This window comes from Grampus griseus, assembly GCF_964374135.1.
Source record: "Grampus griseus genome assembly, chromosome: 2".
NCBI lineage: Eukaryota > Metazoa > Chordata > Mammalia > Artiodactyla > Delphinidae > Grampus > Grampus griseus.
This window is the reverse complement of record NC_139018.1, coordinates 158,027,301-158,047,623: the sequence shown is the minus strand read 5'-3', so window position 1 is coordinate 158,047,623 and position 20,323 is coordinate 158,027,301. Positions and strand designations below refer to the sequence as shown.

Below are 20,323 nucleotides of genomic sequence, written 5' to 3'. Positions count from 1 at the left end.
CTGCTCCACAGCATGTGGGATCTTCCCAGACCGGGGCACGAACCCGTGTCCCCTGCATCGGCAGGCGGACTCTCAACCACTGCACCACCAGGGAAGACCTGTTGGAAGATTTTTAATCACAGTCTCAATTTCAGTGCTTGTGATTGGTCTGTTTATATTTTCTATTTCTTCCTGGTTCAGTCTCAGAAGGTTGTGCTTTTCTAAGAATTTGTCCATTTTTTCCAGGTTGTCCATTTTATTGGTATAGAGTTGCTTGTAGTAATCTCTCATGATCCTTTGTATTTCTGCAGTGTCAGTTGTTACTTCTCCTTTTTCATTTCTAATTCTATTGATTTGAGTGTTCTCCCTTTTTTTCTTGATGAGTCTGGCTAATGGTTTATCAATTTTGTTTATCTTCTCAAGGAACCAGCTTTTAGTTTTATTGATCTTTGCTACTGTCTCCTTCATTTCTTTTTCATTTATTTCTGATCTGATCTTTATGATTTCTTTCCTTCTGCTAACTTTGGTTTTTTTTTTGTTCTTTCTCTAATTGCTTTAGGTGTAAGGTTAGGTTGTTTATTTGAAATGTTTCTTGTTTCTTGAGGTAGGATTGTATTGCTATAAACTTCCCTCTTAGAACTGCTTTTGCTGCATCCCATAGGTTTTGGGTCATCGTGTTTTCATTGTCATTTGTTTCTAGGTATTTTTTGATTTCCTCTTTGATTTCTTCAGTGATGTCTTGGTTATTTAGTAGCATATTGTTTAGCCTCCATGTGTTTGTATTTTTTAGGTTTTTTTCTATAATTGATATCTAGTCTCACAGTGTTGTGGTCAGAAAAGATACTTGATATGATTTTAATTTTCTTAAATTTACCAAGGCTTGATTTGTGACCCAACGATATGGTCTATGGTGTATCCTGGAGAATGTTCCATGAGCACTTGAGAAGAAAGCGTATTCTGTTGTTTTTGGATGGAATGTCCTATAAATATCAATTAAGTCCATCTTGTTTAATGTGTCATATAAAGCTTGTGTTTCCTCAGTTATTTTCATTTTGGATGATGTGTCCATTGGTGAAAATGGGGTGTTAAAGTCCCCTACTACTATTGTGTTATTGTCGATTTCCCCTTTTATGGCTGTTAGCATTTGCCTTATGTATCGAGGTGCTCCTATGTTGGGTGCATAAATATTTACAATTGTTTTATCTTCTTCTTGGATTGATCCCTTGATCATTATGTAGTGTCCTTCTTTGTCTCTTGTAATAGTCTTTATTTTAAAGTCTATTTTGTCTGATATGAGAATTGCTACTCCAGCTTTCTTTTGATTTCCATTAGCATGGAATATCTTTTTCCATCTCCCCACTTTCAGTGTGTATGCGTCCCTATGTCTGAAGTGGGTCTCTTATAGACAGCATGTGTATGGGTCTTGTTTTTGTATCCATTCAACCAGTCTGTGTCTTTTGGTTGGAGCATTTAATCCATTTACATTTAAGGTAATTATCGATATGTATGTTCCTATTACCATTTCCTTAATTGTTTTGCATTTGTTTTTGTAGCTCTTTTCCTTCTCTTGTGTTTCCTGCCTAGAGAAGTTCCTGTAGCATTTGTTGTAAAGCTGGTTTGGTGGTGCTGAATTCTAACTTTTGCTTGACTGTAAAGGTTTAAATTTCTCCATCAAATCTGTATGAGATCCTTGCTGGGTCGAGTAATCTTGGTTGTAGGTTTTTCCCTTTCATCACTTTAAATATGTCCTGCCACTCCCTTCTGGCTTGCAGAGTTTCTGCTGAAAGATCAGCTATTAACCTTATGGGGATTCCCTCGTATGTTATTTGTTGCTTTTCCCTTGCTGGTTTTAATATTTTTCCTTTGTATTTAATTTTTGATAGTTTGATTAATATGTGTCTTGGCATGTTTCTCTTTGGGTTTATCCTGTATAGTACTCTCTGTGCTTCTTGGACTTGATTGATTGACTATTTCCTTTCCCATGTTAGGGTAGTTTTCAACTATAATCTCTCGAAATATTTTCTCAGACCCGTTCTTTTTCTCTTCTTCTGGGACCCCTGTAATTAGAATATTGGTGCATTTAATGTTGTCCCAGAGGTCTCTGAGACTGTCCTCAATTCTTTTCATTCTTTTTTCTTTATTCTGCTCCCTGGCAGTTATTTCCACCATTTTATCTTCCAGCTCACTTATCCATTCTTCTGTCTCAGTTATTCTGTTATTGAGTCCTTCTAGAGTGTTTTTAATATCAGTAATTATGTCGTTCGTCATTGTTTGTTTGCTTTTTCGAACTGCTACTTTTTGATACTTCTGTTTTGGGTATTATCTATTTACTTCCGTCTACTGAAAAACAATTTTTTAAATTCATTTAATTTGGTTACGTTGGGTGTTTGTTGCAGTAGGCGGGTGGGCTCCTTAGTTGCAGGTCACCAGCTTCTTAGTTGCAGCACGTGGGCTCCTTAGTTGCAGCAGGCAAGCTCCTTAGTTGTGGCTTGCTGGGTCCTTGGTTGTGGCATGCAACCTCTTAGCTGCAGCCTGCATGTGGGATCCAATTCCCAGACCAGGGATCAAACCTGAGCCCCCTGCATTGGGAATGTGGATTCTTAACCACTGTGCCACCACCACCAGGGAAGTCCCCCCTCTACTGAAAATTGAAGATTTCATTCTTTTTCCTTCCTTTGCAGTCACAGCTCATGTGTAAACAGTTTACTGTTTATCAGTTTGTTACTAAAGGATATGGTAAAGGATACAGGTGGACATGTAGATGGGAGAGATGCATAGGGCAAGGTAGGCAGGAAGGAGTGTGGAGCTTCTGTGCCCTCTCTGGGGGGCACCATTCTCGCAGCACCTTCACGTGTTCACCGACTAGAAGCTCTCCAAACCCTGTACTTTGGGGATTTTGATGGAGGATTAGTCACATAGGCACAATCAAATATTAACTCCCTTTCCAGCCCCTCTCCCTTCTCTGGAGAATGGAGGGTGGGGCTGAAAATTCCAAGCTTGTTTGTTTGTTTTTTGGCCCTATGGCATTCAGGATCTTAGTTCCTCGACCAAGGATTGAACCCGTGCCCCTGCAGTGGAAGCGTGAAGTCTTAACCACTGGACCACCAGGGAAGTCCCAGAAAATTCCAAGCTTCTAATCATGGCTGGGTCTTTCTGTTGACAGGCCCCCCTACAGGAGCCCACCCAGAGTCACCTGATTAGAACAAAGGACATTGCTATCACCCAGGAAATCCCAAGGGAGCTAGAAGCCCTGGGTCAGGAACCAGACTCAAAGACCAAATTTGAGAACAAGAAAAATGCTCCTGGTGCTCTTATCCCTTCAGAAATTATTGATAGAAGTATTTTAGGAGCTCTGTGCGGGAACAGGAGGCAGAGACCAATATATATATTTTCTGTTATCTTACCATCCTCTTTTCTTTCTCTTTGGATTCTTATAGGATATTCTCTTTGTTCTGGTGTCTGAAATGTCACTTTGTTGTAAGTTGGGATGTATAGGAAGGGTATTTGCTGCAATGATGCTATGTAACAAACCAGCTCAAAACTCCCATTCTTTCACCCTCCTCATCCCATCCATCAGTAAGTTGTATTGATTGCACCTTTAAAATGTCTTGAATCCAGGTGGGCTGGTTCAGTAGCCTTCTATTCAGTCTCCCTCCTTCAAATGTTGCCATGACCAGTCCACTTTCCATAGTTATAAGAATGACCCATCCACAGCTAGCTTGATATTAACTGAAAGGAGGCCTGGTGGAAATGGTAAATATTTGCACAATCTTTTGGACTCTGAGCATGTTCTTCACTGGCTAAAAACAAGATGTTTCTTCCTGGCAAACAGAGTGATCAGACCTGAAAGTGATCTTGAAGATGTTTTGGAGAATAATAGCAGAGTTTTATACAGCAACCATTTCCCAAACCCCAAATTAAGACAAATATTCTGAGAAGTAGTAGGGTACTTAGGGCTCAAATAATGATCATTTATTAAACACCTTCTATGTTTGCTACATACTTTGTATAATTTAATTTAATTAAATTAATTAATTTAATTTAATTAATTTAATTCTGACAAAGGTACACTAAAGTAAATACGTTTTCTATATTTGTTTAACAGTTAGTGGAAGTGGGGGGAAAATTATTTTCAATTAATAAAAATTATATATAGTAATGAATGCAGATTTCTGCTGGCAGAGCAATCTGTGTTCTTCAAAGACATGTACGCACACACATCCATACAACTGCCAAAACACTTCCATTTTTCCATTCTTGTTCTGTCTCAGGTTTTTCCTTAATGAGTATCTGAACCCACAAAAAGGTTTAAGTTTAGATAATAAATCACTTGTTCCCAGCAAACACCATTACAGCATGCAGAATTCCAGGGGCCATCGCTGCGCCTGCTAGGGCTGCAACAGCAAACTGTTCTTAACTTTTCCACTAAGGGAACTGTCTCCTGCATTGGGAATAGGTTAAATGTACATCTCCCTTGATTATTCAGTAATGTTTCAAATCCCTGATAAGACTGGTGTCCTGGAAGTTCCTCATAATTAATCTTCACAATACAGGTAAACAATCAGAGTTTAATCCACCCAAGGTTTTTTACTCTGGCAGAGCAATGGTTTAAATCATTTGTGCTTGATTCCAAAGCCAGTGTTCTTTCTACTACTTGAAAATTCCATAAGAGGATGACAAATAATCCTAGCTTTTACCTAATTTAAGGGAAAGATGTAATTTACATTAAACAAAGTTTTAATTGTTAACAACTGTATTTTGAACATATTATTGTTAGAAGAGGTAACTATTAGGTGGATTAAATCTGAGTAGTCATTACTAAAACAAGCTCAGTAAAACCATTAAATCATGGATTCAGTTACATTGCAATGATTATTACAGTGTCTCTTTCAGTATAAGAGTTTTAAACTTATATTATCTTCATCAACTACATTAGTAACACGGGTCGTACTGGGATGGTGATGGAAAGTAAAAACACTCAAGCCATTTTGCAAAAGGAACAATAGTATTTAATAGATTAACAGAAAATTTACACATGGTACATTTAAATTTGAACTTTTCTCTTTTGGGGGGTAAGTCTGCAAAAAACCTGAATGAATTTAAGATATGACCTGTGAAGCTGAATCGTAGTGTATCTATATTTAAAAGAATGATGTTGACAGAGAATATATCGAAGTATGTTACAATTATATTTATTAAGTGAAAGTAAGTTAGTTATTTTTTTAAAAGAATCCGGCTATTCTGGTAATGCTGCATATGTTTTAAGCAAATTATTTAAAAATGTAAACCATTACATTTTTTGTTAAAATTGAACAAGCTGTTAAAATTGCTACAATATATCTCACCTAAGCTCTCCAGTACTATTTTAAATACATATGTATTGTAGAAAAAGCACCAGAAGCAGTCAAGGCAGCAAAACTGTATTCATAGCAAAATAAGCCAAAACCCTCGTCCTTTTGTTTATTCCTCATTCCCGAAAGGAGTTATATTACTGAATGAAGGAATTTTCCAACTGCATTTTTGAGGTCACAGTTACAGCCTTAAATGATTGGCTTTTGCAGGCAATCAGGTACAGATAAATTACACTAAAATGAAACTGTATGATGTTTTTGTCATATTAACACCAAACTGAATGGTGGACTGAAATGAACAGATGAGAAAGAAAATCAAGCTCGAGGCTCACTCTTTCTCTAAAGTGGTCATGTTTCTAGTTTTACTAAAGCATTAATTTTCATAAAGTGCACTAACAAAATAAATAAGTTGAAAAAAGCTTTGAAGATCTATGTACAACTCTGAGATTAAGATAAATTACTGATTATGTTCTTGATAGCCTTTTAATGCTGTGGAAGCTGTAACATACATGAAAAGCTCATTGATCCGGGTAAAATAATGATTTTTCCCCCCTTAGATCAATCTAGTATTAAGGCGTATGTAATTATGCTAGCTTATTCTATAAGGCAAGTTTAGATTAAAGGGAAAATTTATGTGCTATAGGCTAAATCCAGATACTGTCAGGTGCTGGGCATTATTCCTGGCTTCAAAATAAGATGTATCAGTTTCACTGTCTGGCTGGGGTATGAAAGGCATCGTTTGATGCTGTAGATTTTCCCAGTCCACATCACTGAAGAGAGGATGATGTTTCAACTCTTAGGAAAAATATCAAACAAAGCAATATTATGACACCATTACCAAAGTCCTATTTTACAGGAATTAAAAGAGACGGTCTCACATGTAGCTTGCCCTGGTTTACTATGTCCGTTTCACAGACATTTTAAAAACATGTCTCTTTCTTCAACCACATACTTCCCAACAGCACACAGTGTCATTCTGTATGTCACTTGGCATATGACAGGTGCCTTAACAGAAGCTTATCTTTCTCACTGCCTGCATCTTCTCTCAGAATCCCTGACTCGATGAGAGAAGACAGCCTGGCCTACTTCCTGTTCCCCGACACGGCTTCCACACCACTAATCCTAATCTTCCATGATGAATGCCCCACTTCTCATTCCAATTCCTTGCCGCCTGCTTTGATCTCTGTAATCCTCAGCATCGTCACCCTAGATTACTTCAGCAGGAAGCTCATCCTCCAGTCCCTTACTCTCTTCCCTGTGCTCCATCCTTATCCTTCCTGGTAATTTCAACATACACACTGGTGATATTTCTGACACATGCTTTCTCTTCCTGGTTCTTTGATTTCTTTGATTTCACTGACTTGCATCTCTACAACACACCAGCCGCCCAGCAGTATGGCCGCATCCAAGTCTACTGCTTCCACTTACAAAATCTCAAGTTTGCCTTCCTCTTTAACTACATTTTCCTTCTATCTAGTAAAATGAAATCTCTTTTGATCACACAGGTATTTAGCTGGGAGACATAGCCACCCCTCTCCTCAACTATTCACTTCATTAGGCAACAATAAAGACAGCAAAAAAATGAAGTGTCAATTAAGGCAGTATACAAACCAAAAAAGCAATCAAATTTAAGGAAAATATCAGAAGACGACTACACAGACAGGAAAGAATTGTTTGTCTGTATTGGGGGTAATGGGCTGGAAAATCAATATGTATATATGATGGATTTTCCATAAACTAAAAGACTGGTAGGAAAAGGGATAAAAGAGCAAAAATAATTCACATTTAGAGAATTTATTTGTCTCAACGGTTCAAGCATGTGTTACTTTAGAGTTATTTGTAGTATTAACTCGAACTGGGATATCTGGATGTGATGTGATGCTTCGTGATCCTCTCATCATAACTATTTATTTAAACTGAATCTGCAAAAGAATTCTAATCTAGGTTAAGATTAACTAAATAAACAGTTGTTGAAACAACTGTTTCTTAACTGAAGAATACCCCTATCTGCTTCACTAGGTAAACTGTTCATTTAACTAATGAACAAAAATTTGAGGTCACTGGTAAGAATGTACTGAGCAAGTTACAGAGCATTATAGCCATTTTCTAAACAACGGTTTCCCAACTTTGTTACAGTTGACCTTTGGGACCAGATAATTCTTTGTAGTAGGGACTGTCCTGTGCACTGTAGGATGCTGAGCAGAATCCCTGGCCTCTACCTACTAGATGCCCCCAACTGTTGTGACAACCAAAAAATGTCTGCAGACAACGCCAAATGTCCTTTGGGGAGCAAAATCATCAGCAGTGGAGAAGGCTGTTCTAAAGCAATCTTTATTTTTATTATTTTAATTTTTTATTTTATTATTATTTTTTTTTGGCCGTACCTTGCAGCCAAAATAAAAATAAAAATAAAACTGAAAAAAAAAATAAAAAAAAAATAAAACTGTATGATGTTTTTGTCATATTAGTTCCTTAGTTCCCTGACCAGGGATCGAGCCTGTGTCCCCTGCAGTGGAAGCTTGGAGTCTTAACCACTGGACCACCAGGCAAGTCCCCTAAAGCAATTTTTAGAGCTTGGTTTTCAAATGTCTGCATTCTCACTTTACATAAGTTTTTGCTCAGATTCTACTCTTCAGGTCTTCCTGACCACCCCATCTAAAATATAAATCTCTTGCCTTCACTTTGTACCCTCTCACTTTGCTTTCTCTCTTCATGTACTTACCACTAGATGGCGTTATGTTATGACTGTTTGTTTACTTCCTGTCTTTCCACTAGAATGTAAGTTCTAGAACTTAAGCACAGGGATGTGTCTGGTTCATCCCTAGGATACCTCCAGTGCCTGAAACGAAAACACTGCCTAGCACCTAGAAGTCACTCTATAGGATTTGTTAAATAAATAAACTGTTGACCTCATTGGAGGGAACACCTAGAAGCTGATGTGAATGACATTATTACTAAAGTCCATTTAGTAATATACCCTACTTCACATGGAAATGCATTCTGAGACACAGTGCTTAGTTGTCTCTATATATACATTGTGACAAAAAGGATTTTAAGGCAGCTGCTAATGAGATTTTGAAAATTGGGTTTTTAAATTAATTGGAGTTTCCTGCACTGGAAAGAACCTTTGAATGGGCCACAATGCACCAATTTTGTCTTCTTTGAGGCAACCTGGCTATGAAGAATGCAACAGGGAGTCAAAGTCCATAAAAATATTTGATAATCAATAATGATACCAGGGACTTCCCTGGTGGCACAGTGATTAAGAATCCACCTGCCAATGCAAGGGACATGGGTTCGATCCCTGGTCCGGGAAGATCCCACATGCCACGGTGCAACTAACTCCGTGCACCACAACTACTGAGCCTGTGCTCTAGAGCCCACGAGCCACAACTACTGAGCTAAATCAGTAGTCTGGCTCAACAAATCAAGGGTAAAAGAGTTAACTAACACAAAACCTTACCTTTCATTCCAGCTCTCTTTGTATCATCAATGGTTAAGAGTATTTCTACAGCACTTTGAGCATTATCAGATAACTTTTCTTCACCTTCAGGCCAAGGGATATCTATAAATACAAATAAACTTGTTAATCATTGCTCAAGACAATAATACACAGAGATAAATGAGATAAATCAATCTATCTTAATAGGAGAAAAAGAATCACCTCTTTTCAGAATATTCTGGAATACTTGCTGGGGTGTTTCATCGTTGAAAGGGGGAATTCCTGTTAGAAACTCAAACAAGCAAACTCCAAGTGCCCACCAGTCTACTGCAGGACCTGGAATTTAAGAGGAAGCAGCTGAACTTGCAAGCATTTTCTATAAATGTTTGATCAACTAAAACATTAACTGTGGATATTTGGGCACAATGAAGACCCAAAGGCTCGTTTCCTTAAGGCTTTCTTCTGGCTTCCAAACGTGCAAAGACCCAAATTACCTTCCTTTAGGCAATGTGGTAATTACTTTCTTGGAAAATACTGGGCTCCATAAGATGATATGGAAAAACCCAAACGAACCTTTTGGCCAGCCCAACAGACGTTTAGATTAGCAATTAACATGGCTAGTTAAAAAAAAGTTTAAAAAGTTATTAATAACCTCTGATATTCTGGATACTTATTTGTGCTAAATCCTAAAACACAACCAAGGAATGCATTTAATCTAAAAATTATTCTCTAAAAGAGTATTTCTTAATTTCAAAACAGGAAACAATAACATTCAGATGATTCTATAGCCCACTCGTTTCACAAAGGAATGAGATGAGGTAGTAATATTAATGCAAACTGGAGGATAACCTGCTAACTAGGGAAAGCCTTACCTACAGAGGGTTTTTTTGTTTTGTTTTGTTTTTGCCACACACACCATGTGGGATCTTAGTACCCCAACCTGGGATCAAACCCGTGCCCCCTGCAGTGGAAGCACAGAGTCTTAACCACTGGACTGTCAGGAAAGTCCCCTTACAGAAGGTTTTAATGTGGCTTTATTCCTTTTAAGAACATAGAGGGACAAATTAGTTTAACAAAAAATACTCATTCAAACTATTGCTTGAGGAGGTAATTAGAAGATAAGTCTTAATAAATGGGTAAAACTGATTTCTTTTTTTAAAAATTTTTATTGGTGTATAGTTGCTTTACAATATTGTGTTAGTTTATACTGTACAGCTAAGTAAATCAGCTATACATATACATATATCCCCTCTTTTTTGGATTTCCTTCTCATAGGCGTTCCCTGTGCTATACAGTAGGTTCTCATTAATTATCTACTTTATACATAGTATCAGTAGTGTATATATGTCAATCCTAATCTCCCAATTCATCCCACGCCCAGGTAAAACTGATTTCTAAATAAAATCTTCATTGGAAGCATCATTTGTATACAAAGACATTTTAGACAATTATTTTAAACATGACCTTATAATCTGGTTTATACGCTTGTTTAGATACATCTATGAACAAAATTTCCTAAGCAAAGGTTAATTTCAGTCCAAAAATGATTAACTTCAATATAATTTTAGAATTGAGACTCTAGTCTAGAACTAAATTTGCCTGAAAATTACTCTTTAAAATCAATTTCACAAGAAAACCCTCAGAATGGGAGAAAATATTTGCAAATGAAGCAACTGACAAAGGATTAATCTCCAAAATTTACAAGCAGCTCATGCAGCTCAATATCAAAAAAAACAAACAACCCAATCCAAAAATGGGCAGAAGACCTAAACAGACATTTCTCCAAAGAAGATATACAGATTGCCACAGACACATGAAAGAATGCTCAACATCATTAATCATTAGAGAAATGCAAATCAAAACTACAATGAGGTATCACCTCACACCAGTCAGAATGGCCATCATCAAAAAATCTACAAACAATAAATGCTGGAGAGGGTGTGGAGAAAAGGGAACCCTCTTGCACAGTTGGTGGGAATGTAAATTGATACAGCCACTATAGAGAACAGTATGGAGGTTCCTTAAAAAACTAAAAATAGAACTACCTTATGACCCAGCAATCCCACTACTGGGCATATACCCTGAGAAAACCATAATTCAAAAGGAGTCATGCAGGGGGCTTCCCGGGTGGCGCAGTGGTTGAGAGTCCGCCTGCCAATGCAGGGGATGCGGGTTTGTGCCCCGGTCCGGGAAGACCCCACAAGCCGCGGAGCGGCTGCGCCCGTGAGCCATGGCCGCTGAGCCTGTGCTCCGCAACAGGAGAGGCCACAACATTACAATAGCCAGGAAATGGAAGCAACCTAAGTGTCCATCGACAGATGAATGGATAAAGAAGATGAGGCACATATATACAATGGAATATTACTCAGCTATAAAAAGAAATGAAATTGAGTTATTTGTAGTGAGGTGGATGGACCTAGAGTCTATCATACAGAGAGAAGTAAGTCAAGAGAAAAACAAATACCGTATGCTAACACATATATATGGAATCTAAAAAGAAAGAAAATGGTTATGAAGAACCTAGGGTAGGGGCAGGACGGGAATAAAGACGCAGACCTACTAGGGAATGGACTTGAGGACACGGGGAGGGGGAAGGGTAAGCTGGGACAAAATGAGAGAGTGGCATGGACATATATACACTACCAAATGTAAAATAGATAGCTAGTGGGAAGCAGCCCCATAGCACAGGGAGATCAGCTCGGTGCTTTGTGACCACCTGGAGGGGTGGGTTAGGGAGGGTGGGAGCGAGACGCAAGAGGGAAGAGATATGGGGATATATGTGTATGTATAGCTGATTCACTTTTGTTATAAAGCAGAAACTAATACACCATTGTAAAGCAATTATACTCCAATAAAGATGTTAAAAAAATCAATTTCACAAAATTCATTACTGTGGTTAAGCAACTACCACCATTTCATTTTAAAACAAGTAGGAAAAAAAAAAAACAAGTAGGAAAGCATCATGGAATATGCCATTAGAAAAAATAATCACATGCATTTAGAGTGCCTTTTCATCTGCAAGCCACGTAATCCCATCTTCCCTAAGGAACACAAGGTACAAACAGTCTCTAGGCTTCTATTTCTATAGTAATCACTATAAAGACATACAAAACACCTCGGTTAGTAGGCTTTTAAGCAGCACTGAGAAAGAATTATTCCAACAGCTCAGATAATATAACCAAATAATAGAAAAGTAGGGGGAAATCAGGAAAAAACGTGCATTTTAATTTATTTTACTTAGGTTAGAAATTAGGACCCTTTTCCCAGCTCAGCCAAAAATGTACTTATGTCATGTCAAAACATACATGATTTCTCCATGGATATGTCATACATACCCATATAATTGAGTCAAAGTCTAATAAGATCATGTATTGTGATAAATCATATTATCAATTATAAAATAAATCAATTATAATATATATCATTAGCCAGAGATATAGAATAAAGTTGTTTTATACTACTGGCTTTCTAATTTAAAACCCGCTTCTTTAATTTGTAAATTGATACTGTTAATTCCTTTCTATTTTCTAATAATAATAGAATTGAATGATTTAGAAAATTCAAGCCCTTTTGTAGCCACTAATATTAATATTTTTATCAAGCCTATTTCTTCAGTTGCAATAGAAAAAGCTATATCCACACTCTCTGCTACCTTTAAAAGTTATAAAAAAATGCCACATGCCTACATTTGTTTTCACAGAGAAGAGCAATTTCTCTGGATGTCTTCCTGCTCAGAAGACAGAAGACAGTTCATAAATGAGCTGAAATGAAAAAAAATTTTATATGCAATGTGATCTAGTTAGACTTTGTTCAGTTAAATGTGCTTTGCCATGTTCCTGTATGGAGAAATTTATTCACTCAAAGTCAGAGATCCTGCATGTAAGAAAATAGGAGTTAGGTACATTGTCTTAAAGTTATGAGTTCATTCTCACATCATTCATTGAATTAGAAGCCAGGTATTGTGCCAGATATAAGAGATACAAAGATGAGGAGGACAGCTTTCCCCAAGGAGAAAACACCCTACTCTGGGAGAGACAATACAGGTAATTTTAACACAATTTTAAGAGAGCTGAAACAAACATATGCACAAGAAGCTGTGGAAACTCAGGCCAGGGTCCCTAAGTCCCCTTGGCTGAGGGGAAGACATGGAGGGCATCAGAGGTCTCAGTAGGATGTTTGGAATTAGAAAACTAAAGAGCCCAAGTGAGTGTTTCTGGGGCCTGGGATTCCAGGGAAGAGGTTAGAGAGCAGGGAATTGTTTTTTAAAATTATAAATTGCTGTCTATTATTTATTTTAAACTCTATGTATCAAATTACTTTTATAGAAAATAAAAATTTTAGAATATTTCACTAGCTAGCTAAGATAACTAACTACATGTCCCACTAAAAGAGTGGCAAGATCTTATCAAGTAAATCTTTACATTTGAGGTTTACTTTCATATTGTATCCTAAGTTGGAGAAAATGTAAAATTATAATATAGGAAATGAGCTGGCAAATCTGTGACTTAGCAAAAAGGACAAAGTACCAAAACTAGTTAAGTGCCCAGAGGAACTTAGATGCTTTGGCGGATAAAGAGAGGGGAATATTAAACGTGTCTGCTTTCAACATTGTAGAGATTATTGACAAGGGTGAGTGAGGGCTGCCAAGGAGCTCTCCTGGAGGGCTATGCACAAGGAGAACTCAGACTCTAGATACAGCAGTGAATAATTAGTTCTCCATAACTGATCAAGGGATGCTTTATGGAAGAGGTGACATTTGAACTGATGAGCGGATGAGAAGAAATTTGACAGGGAGGTGACTGGGGACTGGCTTTTCTAAACTAAGGGAAAACAAAACAAAACAGGACTTCCTTGGCGGTCCAGTGGTTAGGACCCTGCGCTTCGACTGCAGAGGGCATGGGTTCAATCCCTGGTCGGGGAACCAAGACCCCACATGTCACACGGCGCGGCCAAAAAAAGAAAAAACCCTACTAAGGCAAAACAGTTGTGCAAAATAAGGAAAATGTGAAAATAAATGTGTCTAAGTAAAATGGGAGGATAAGGCCTATAAAGAGACTAACTGAGAGACGAGTCTAGCATGAGAGCTCAGAGCCTCGAATCAGTGATCTGGCTTTCTTTTTGCAGGTAGGAAGGAGCCACCAAGCCAAACACCTCCTCTGTTTCAAGGAGAAGAGTAGCATGAACTCTATTATGCTTTAAAAGGGAAAGTCTGGTGGCAGTGATAGCAAAAAAGAGAATGAAGTTGAGGAGATCAAAGAGAAAGTTATTAAATGAAGGAAAGGGAAAGATGAGGTTCTTACATGGAATAGTGGCAGAGATGAAAAAGTGAGGAGACACACTGCAGAGATGTAATTCATCGGATTTAAATGCCTGAAGGTAGGGACAATGTTTGTGTCACCATGAAGATGGTGAACAGAGAGATGGAACAGAGGAAGAGCAAGCTAGAGGACAAGTCGAGCTCTGATACATAGCAACTGAATGACAGTAGAATACAGAATAGGCACTTTGGCCACGTGTCTGCTGCCTAGAGAAAGTCAGGATTAGAGACAGATTTTTTTTTGGCCTCGTGGCATGCGGGATCTTAGTGTAGGCCCAACTGTCTATTCCTGAACCCAAACTAAAATAGACCTGGGGAGACATTTAGAACAAAGACAGTAGAGGGGGTGGAAGGCGGGACTTCTCTGGATCATTGAGACTAAACCAGCAGGCCAAGAACAAATGGCTGCATGTCTTCTTTCCTATAATAAAGGGCCATATATGTGAGAAAAGAGCATTGCACGAGTTCATTTTCTTTTACCTTATGCAATCTAAGTACTAAAGAAATTTAAAACAATTTATCTCAGAAGAAAACATAGTGATACTTCAAAAACGCAAGATGTGCATGCCTTACCGTGGGCCCTGCCTAACAGCAGCTCTGGTGCGAGGTAGTCTGGAGTTCCCAGAATTCGCCCACCATCCACGGGGGCCGCCCCTCTTCTCACACTCTTTGGAGTTCGGTATGGAGTTCCTGACTTGACCTGATCTGGGGTCTGCTAATTTCAAAAGAGTTTAAGACACAATAAATATCTTAATTCCTTTTACAGTGAACAGAAATGCTAGAACAAAAGAAAAGCTAGGCTGCTGGACATAAAGGATACACTCAAATACTTGATCAGTTTTGAAAATGACCTTGTAACTAATTATAATTATGAAAAGTCCTATTGTAAAAAGCCCCAATTATAATAATGAAATTCAATAGCTTAGATAACACCAATTATTTCAGTAAGAGCTGGAAATGCAAGAAACAATGAAAAAAATCCACAGGAAAAAATTCTTGATAGGATGGATCAATACAAGCTTGAGAGCAGTCACAGAGGGAGGCTGTGGCTGACAAATGAGTGAATTACTAGGACAATGCATACAACAGAACTACACATAAATAACCTCTCGCGCTAACTGACATTTATGGTTTTAAGGTATTTTCTTGTCTCACAAGGACTCTGTGGGACCAGCAGGACAGGTGTCATTATATTTTACAGACAAACGGCAGACAGAGGCTCTGAAGATAAGGACTTCTAAGTCACTCAGTAAGTTCTAAATAGAAAACTCAAGTCTTGTAACCCTACAGTCGAGGTTTACATTTTCTGTATTATGATGTCTCTCTGAAGGAAGGAAAAAATGAAACTTTGGGTTTAAAAAGATAAAGGTTTAGGAAAAAAAAAAGATTTGAAATATCTATTTTTCAACTTTCTTCTGTAAAGGAAAGAGATCATCTAAATATGTCCTTAAAAGGCAGTAAGGTAGATGGACTTTAATTTTGCATCTCAGAGTTGCCGTGATCAAGTGAAAATATGTGATTGTAAATATGTAAATGTGATATGTAAATATGTGAAAGTATACAGAACAGTACAAATGAAGGAGGCATTGCAGTTAAGAATGATAAACACTGCTACCTGCTTTACCTTTCTGTACTAAAACCTCCAAGGAGCCATAGATTCCCAACAAGCAAAACAAAACTATATGATTAATATTATATAGTCTAGCTGACAGGCAAGTGTCTGGCCTTAATAGTTTATTTTTCTAAAATCTAAAGGACAGAACATTAGCAAGTGATCACATACCTGATATGGCACGTAGGATCTTTCTTTTTGAGTAGGGGTTATAGCCATGGGATATGAACCACTACAGGCACATGAAATATCCATCATATCTAAAGAAGTAATGCTCATTTTGGATGGTTCTGAGCTATCGGATGCATTAATATGACTGTTAAAACTCCGAAAAGCCACAGCATTTCTTTTAGAGGTTAATGTTTTCAACGCCTCCAAAGAAGGAGCTAACATTTTTCGGTTGCTGTCCTGGACGGCAGGACTCTCATCACCTCTCGGCAAGGTGCTTTCTTGGCAGCTGGGGGATGCAGAAAGTAGGTCTTCAATATTTGATTCTTCCAAAGAGGATTCTTTGATGCTTTTATCTGGATCTAAGGACTGCCTTCCTAATGGACTTTCCATGATGGAAATTCCAGGAAAAGATGAATCAGAGTCCATGCAAATACTTTTAGGAGTTCTATCATCATCGGAACACAGGAAACTAGAACTTAAGTAGTCTTTCTTACTATTCTTGTCACAGTCGTCATCCAGTTCACACATAAGGTTTTTTGCTATCATTGGGACAGGTGATTTTTCTGGGGTTTGTTGCTTATCAATGAAAGAATTGCCCACGTTCTCCTTATTAGCACCGTCATTTTGCTGATCTCTGTATACCGACAGCTTAAGGTCCTGGACTTCAGCTGTTAAGCCTGTCCTTTGATTGACATAACCATCTCTCATTTCATTACTACTCTTATACTCGATACAATTTTTTTTATTCTGTATAATTTCCTGACAAGGACTGGAGTCAACTAACTCAAAACTTCTTTTACAACTTCTTTTCCCAAGGTGTTCTTCAGTCACCCCACTGGAATCCACAGCACATTGATGTGACTGATGGTAACCAGACTGGCTTGTGTCAGCAGCCAGATGAATATTATTTACATCCAGTTCTCTTGCTTCCCAAGAAACTTCCCCAGAAGAACATTTTTCAGCAAGGTTTCCACACGAGTTTCCAGTGGCAGGATCGGCACTGCTGTTATGAATGGGAGAAACGGCTAACTCACGATCCCTTTTATTGAAACTTTTGGTCTCCATGGCATTTGTAGATTTTGTACCTAAAGGCTTTTCGACTGTATTCCAACTCATCATTGTAGAGCCCACTGTGTTGTCACTTTCCTAAGAGGGAGGAAAAAACGGTTAAAAAAATTATGTAAAGCTGAGAATCTTTAACCTTTTAAACCTCTGCCCACTTAAGTGGGATAACTGACCCCATAAGCTACGATGGGTAGCTCTTTCCACATTCCTGTGGAAAAACAGAACAATGATAATGGAGAATTAGAAAGCAATGTAAACAATTATAGTATACATTTATATACATTATTTTGAGTGAAACACTGGTATAAAATTTAAACCAACTATTCTATAATATGTATTTGATGGTGTATTACATGTTATTTAAATAGGACAAATTAATAGGAATATATTCAAGCAAAACTGAGGGTAAGGCTACATTATGTATATATCTGCTGTGCAAAAGGGATGACTGTTTTGTACTTCAATCACAGGGCATGAAATACAGTTAATGGAAAATTACAGTCTAAAAATATAGTTAATGTAAACACGTATCACTTCATACAAGTATAATAAAACCAAGCTGACAAGATGAAGCTAAACTAACGGCAATTTGTAATTAAAAACCCAAAATAACAGGAGTTAATATCCATTGTCAACAATATAAACTGATGATGCGTTGATAACAAAGTGCTTTTCCTGAAGACTGTTTGAGTTCCAATTCTGCAGGTGCCCTTGTGTGATCAGAATTTTGGACATAATCTTGCAAACTGGCATATGGTAATCAGGATTTTTACAAGATTACTCAGTTAGAGTGAATCTTCAATAAACCCTAATAGTGCATATTTTTGATATGTGAAAAATCGAACTTTATTAACTTACTTAGTAATAGTAAGGAGCAGTTAGTCATGAACAAAAAGACAATTCCTAAAGTACAACTCACTGCTCTGGAAGCACAGAAAATGATGCATTTGGGGATCAGCAAGTTTATCAGCGGTCCCCTGTGGTCCATTGTCACTCCTCTGACCTAACTTGAGAGGCTCTACTGTAACCCAATCATTGCATTCCTTAGGGATGCAGCCGAGGGAGGAAGAAGGTTAAGCTATGTATACTTTGAAATATTATATAACATGCTTTCTTGAAGAGAAAAGAGGTAAAATAATAGAATGGAAATCTGGCTTTTCCTGAAGCATTTATTACCTAGAGGGCAATCAATGAGAGAAGGAAAAAAGATTGAGAAACCCTGCCTTAACTAAAAAATAATGTGACCTTACTCCTAAAATACACATATCCAACAATAATGAAGAAAATCATGCTACTGAGAATAAGGAGCAAATACAGTCCAATTTATTTTATCAAATGGAAGGTTTACTCTTTGTGTATTAACATTATTCTAAGCTAACATTATTTTGTCAGCATTCTATAAAGGAAACTTTATTGTATTTTAGTTCCCCTCAGCTTTAATAGCTTAAAAAAGCCCAAAACAGAATATATAAATTAAGTAAGATAACTTGCAGCAAATTTATTCATTTGGTAAGCAATCTCCTTAGAATAGATACTTTCAAAGACACACCTACATTACCTTTGTGGTCTAAAAGTTATTTCTGATCCAAAAGAGTTACCATTCCATTAAATGAGAAACTGGCAGAAAACAGTAAAGAAGGAGGTAGTATAAGTTTAAAATAAGACAGGTTAAAAAAACTCAACAATCTAAGGTCTGTGTCAGGGTAGGGAATTAAAAAAAAGAAGTCCATCCAGATGCCTAGAAGCCAAACATTTACTATTAATATACTGCAAAAATAAAAAAAACTGGAATCTCATATACTGAGCAAAACTAATTTCACATTTGAATGAGAAATATTTCAAGAGAATTTGACAGAATATATAGGAAAAATGAAGAATACCTTGATTGCCATTCATGTAACCATTTCATTTCCTTACAGAATTTGTATGAAATGGTACATAGCGTTTCTATCATTAATTTGACACACATAGTTGGTTTTGGGTAAGGTGAATGTCACTCTGACCTGGCAATCCTTTTCCCATCTGGGACTGCTGTGGCACTCGGATTCCACACTGGACATGAAGGTGTGGGATTGACTGCTGGTGCTGGATGTCGCCAGCCTTTTCCTAGACTGGAGGAGATGGGAAGTTAGACACTTCACAGGCATCCCAGGGTGGGAGGCAACGGTTTCAAGACCTGTGGGGAAGAGAAAACATTGAAGTTTATGTCACATCTTTCCTACTTTCCCGCTGATCCCGAATCTTTACAGATAATTAGAAAAAGTATTAAGTATTTCATATCAGAACTATTTCCATGTAAACATTATTTCACCCATAATGATGGCTTTGGGTGGTTTTGGCATACAAGTACTGTTCTGAAAGTTAAAAAACAAAGCAAAACTCTCAATATTCATAAAGTAGAAATCAGGACAAGGGAGCGAACATAATTAGGAGGAAATCCATTTTGAATAACCATTATCCAACTTGAAACTTTTCTTGATGAAGGACCATTATTTTTTTATTTTTTTTTTTTTTGCAGTACGCAGGCCTCTCCCTGCTGTGGCCTCTCCCGTTGTAGAGCACAGGCTCTGGACGCTCAGGCTCAGCGGCCATGGCTCACGGGCCCAGCCGCTCCGCGGCATGTGGGATCTTCCCGGACCGGGGCACGAACCCATGTCTCCTGCATCAGCAGGCGGACTCTCAACCACTGCGCCACCAGGGAAGCCCAGAAGGACCATTATTGATGTGCTATATCCAGGTGTGCTAGGAGGCTGGAATGGGACTACGTTTACTCGATTCAATTTGTATTTAATTAAAACTGTGGCTTTATTTTAATGTTGAGGTTTACATGCTTACAAGTGTGGAATTATATACATCCATAGAGACTTTTTTACACTACTGGGTAAAACAAATAATAGTGATTTGTCTAGGAGTGAGCCAGTGCAAGAAAGCAGCACCATCGAAATGATACAGGTTCCTGTATCTTATATACAAATAATGATGCTAAAAATTGTTGCTCTGGGACTTCCCTGGTGGCACAGTGGTTAAGAATCTGCCTGCCAATGCAGGGGACACGGGTTCGAGCCCTGGTCTGGGAAGATCCCACATGCCGCAGAGCAACTAAGCCTGTGCACCACAACTACTGAGCCCACGTGCCGCAACTACTGAAGCCCACACGCCTAGAGCCTGTGCTCTGCAGCAAGAGAAGCCACCGCAATGAGAAGCCCGCGCACCACAACGAAGAGTAGCCCCCACTCGCCGCAACTAGAGAAAGACTGCGCGCAGCAATGAAGACCTGATGCAGCCAAAAAAAATAATAAATTTAAAAAAATAAAAAAATAAAAATTGTTGCTCCTGAACTTAAAATGAGACACAATAGATAATCATGCTTTTACTAAAGATCACAA

General features: G+C 38.0%; 1 protein-coding gene across 3 annotated transcripts in view; it reads right to left on the bottom strand.

Annotated features, from left to right (window-relative positions):
• Positions 1 to 5,967: 5,967 nt before the first annotated feature.
• Positions 5,968 to 20,323, bottom strand: part of MASTL (microtubule associated serine/threonine kinase like) — a gene marked incomplete at its 3' end in the record, with an annotated part of 32,423 nt that continues 18,067 nt past the window's right edge. The window contains exons 4-9 of one of the 3 annotated variants that reach the window (XM_082649680.1): positions 18,941 to 19,113; positions 15,873 to 17,018; positions 14,663 to 14,804; positions 8,995 to 9,108; positions 8,794 to 8,895; positions 5,968 to 6,125 (exon numbers count right to left, since the gene is read on the bottom strand). In XM_082649680.1, coding sequence (XP_082505806.1) covers positions 5,968 to 6,125; positions 8,794 to 8,895; positions 8,995 to 9,108; positions 14,663 to 14,804; positions 15,873 to 17,018; positions 18,941 to 19,113 — 1,835 coding nt within the window. The remainder of the gene's footprint in view (positions 6,126 to 8,793; positions 8,896 to 8,994; positions 9,109 to 14,662; positions 14,805 to 15,872; positions 17,019 to 18,940; positions 19,114 to 20,323) is intronic. The other 2 variants (XM_082649681.1, XM_082649682.1) reach the window with 2 other exon arrangements.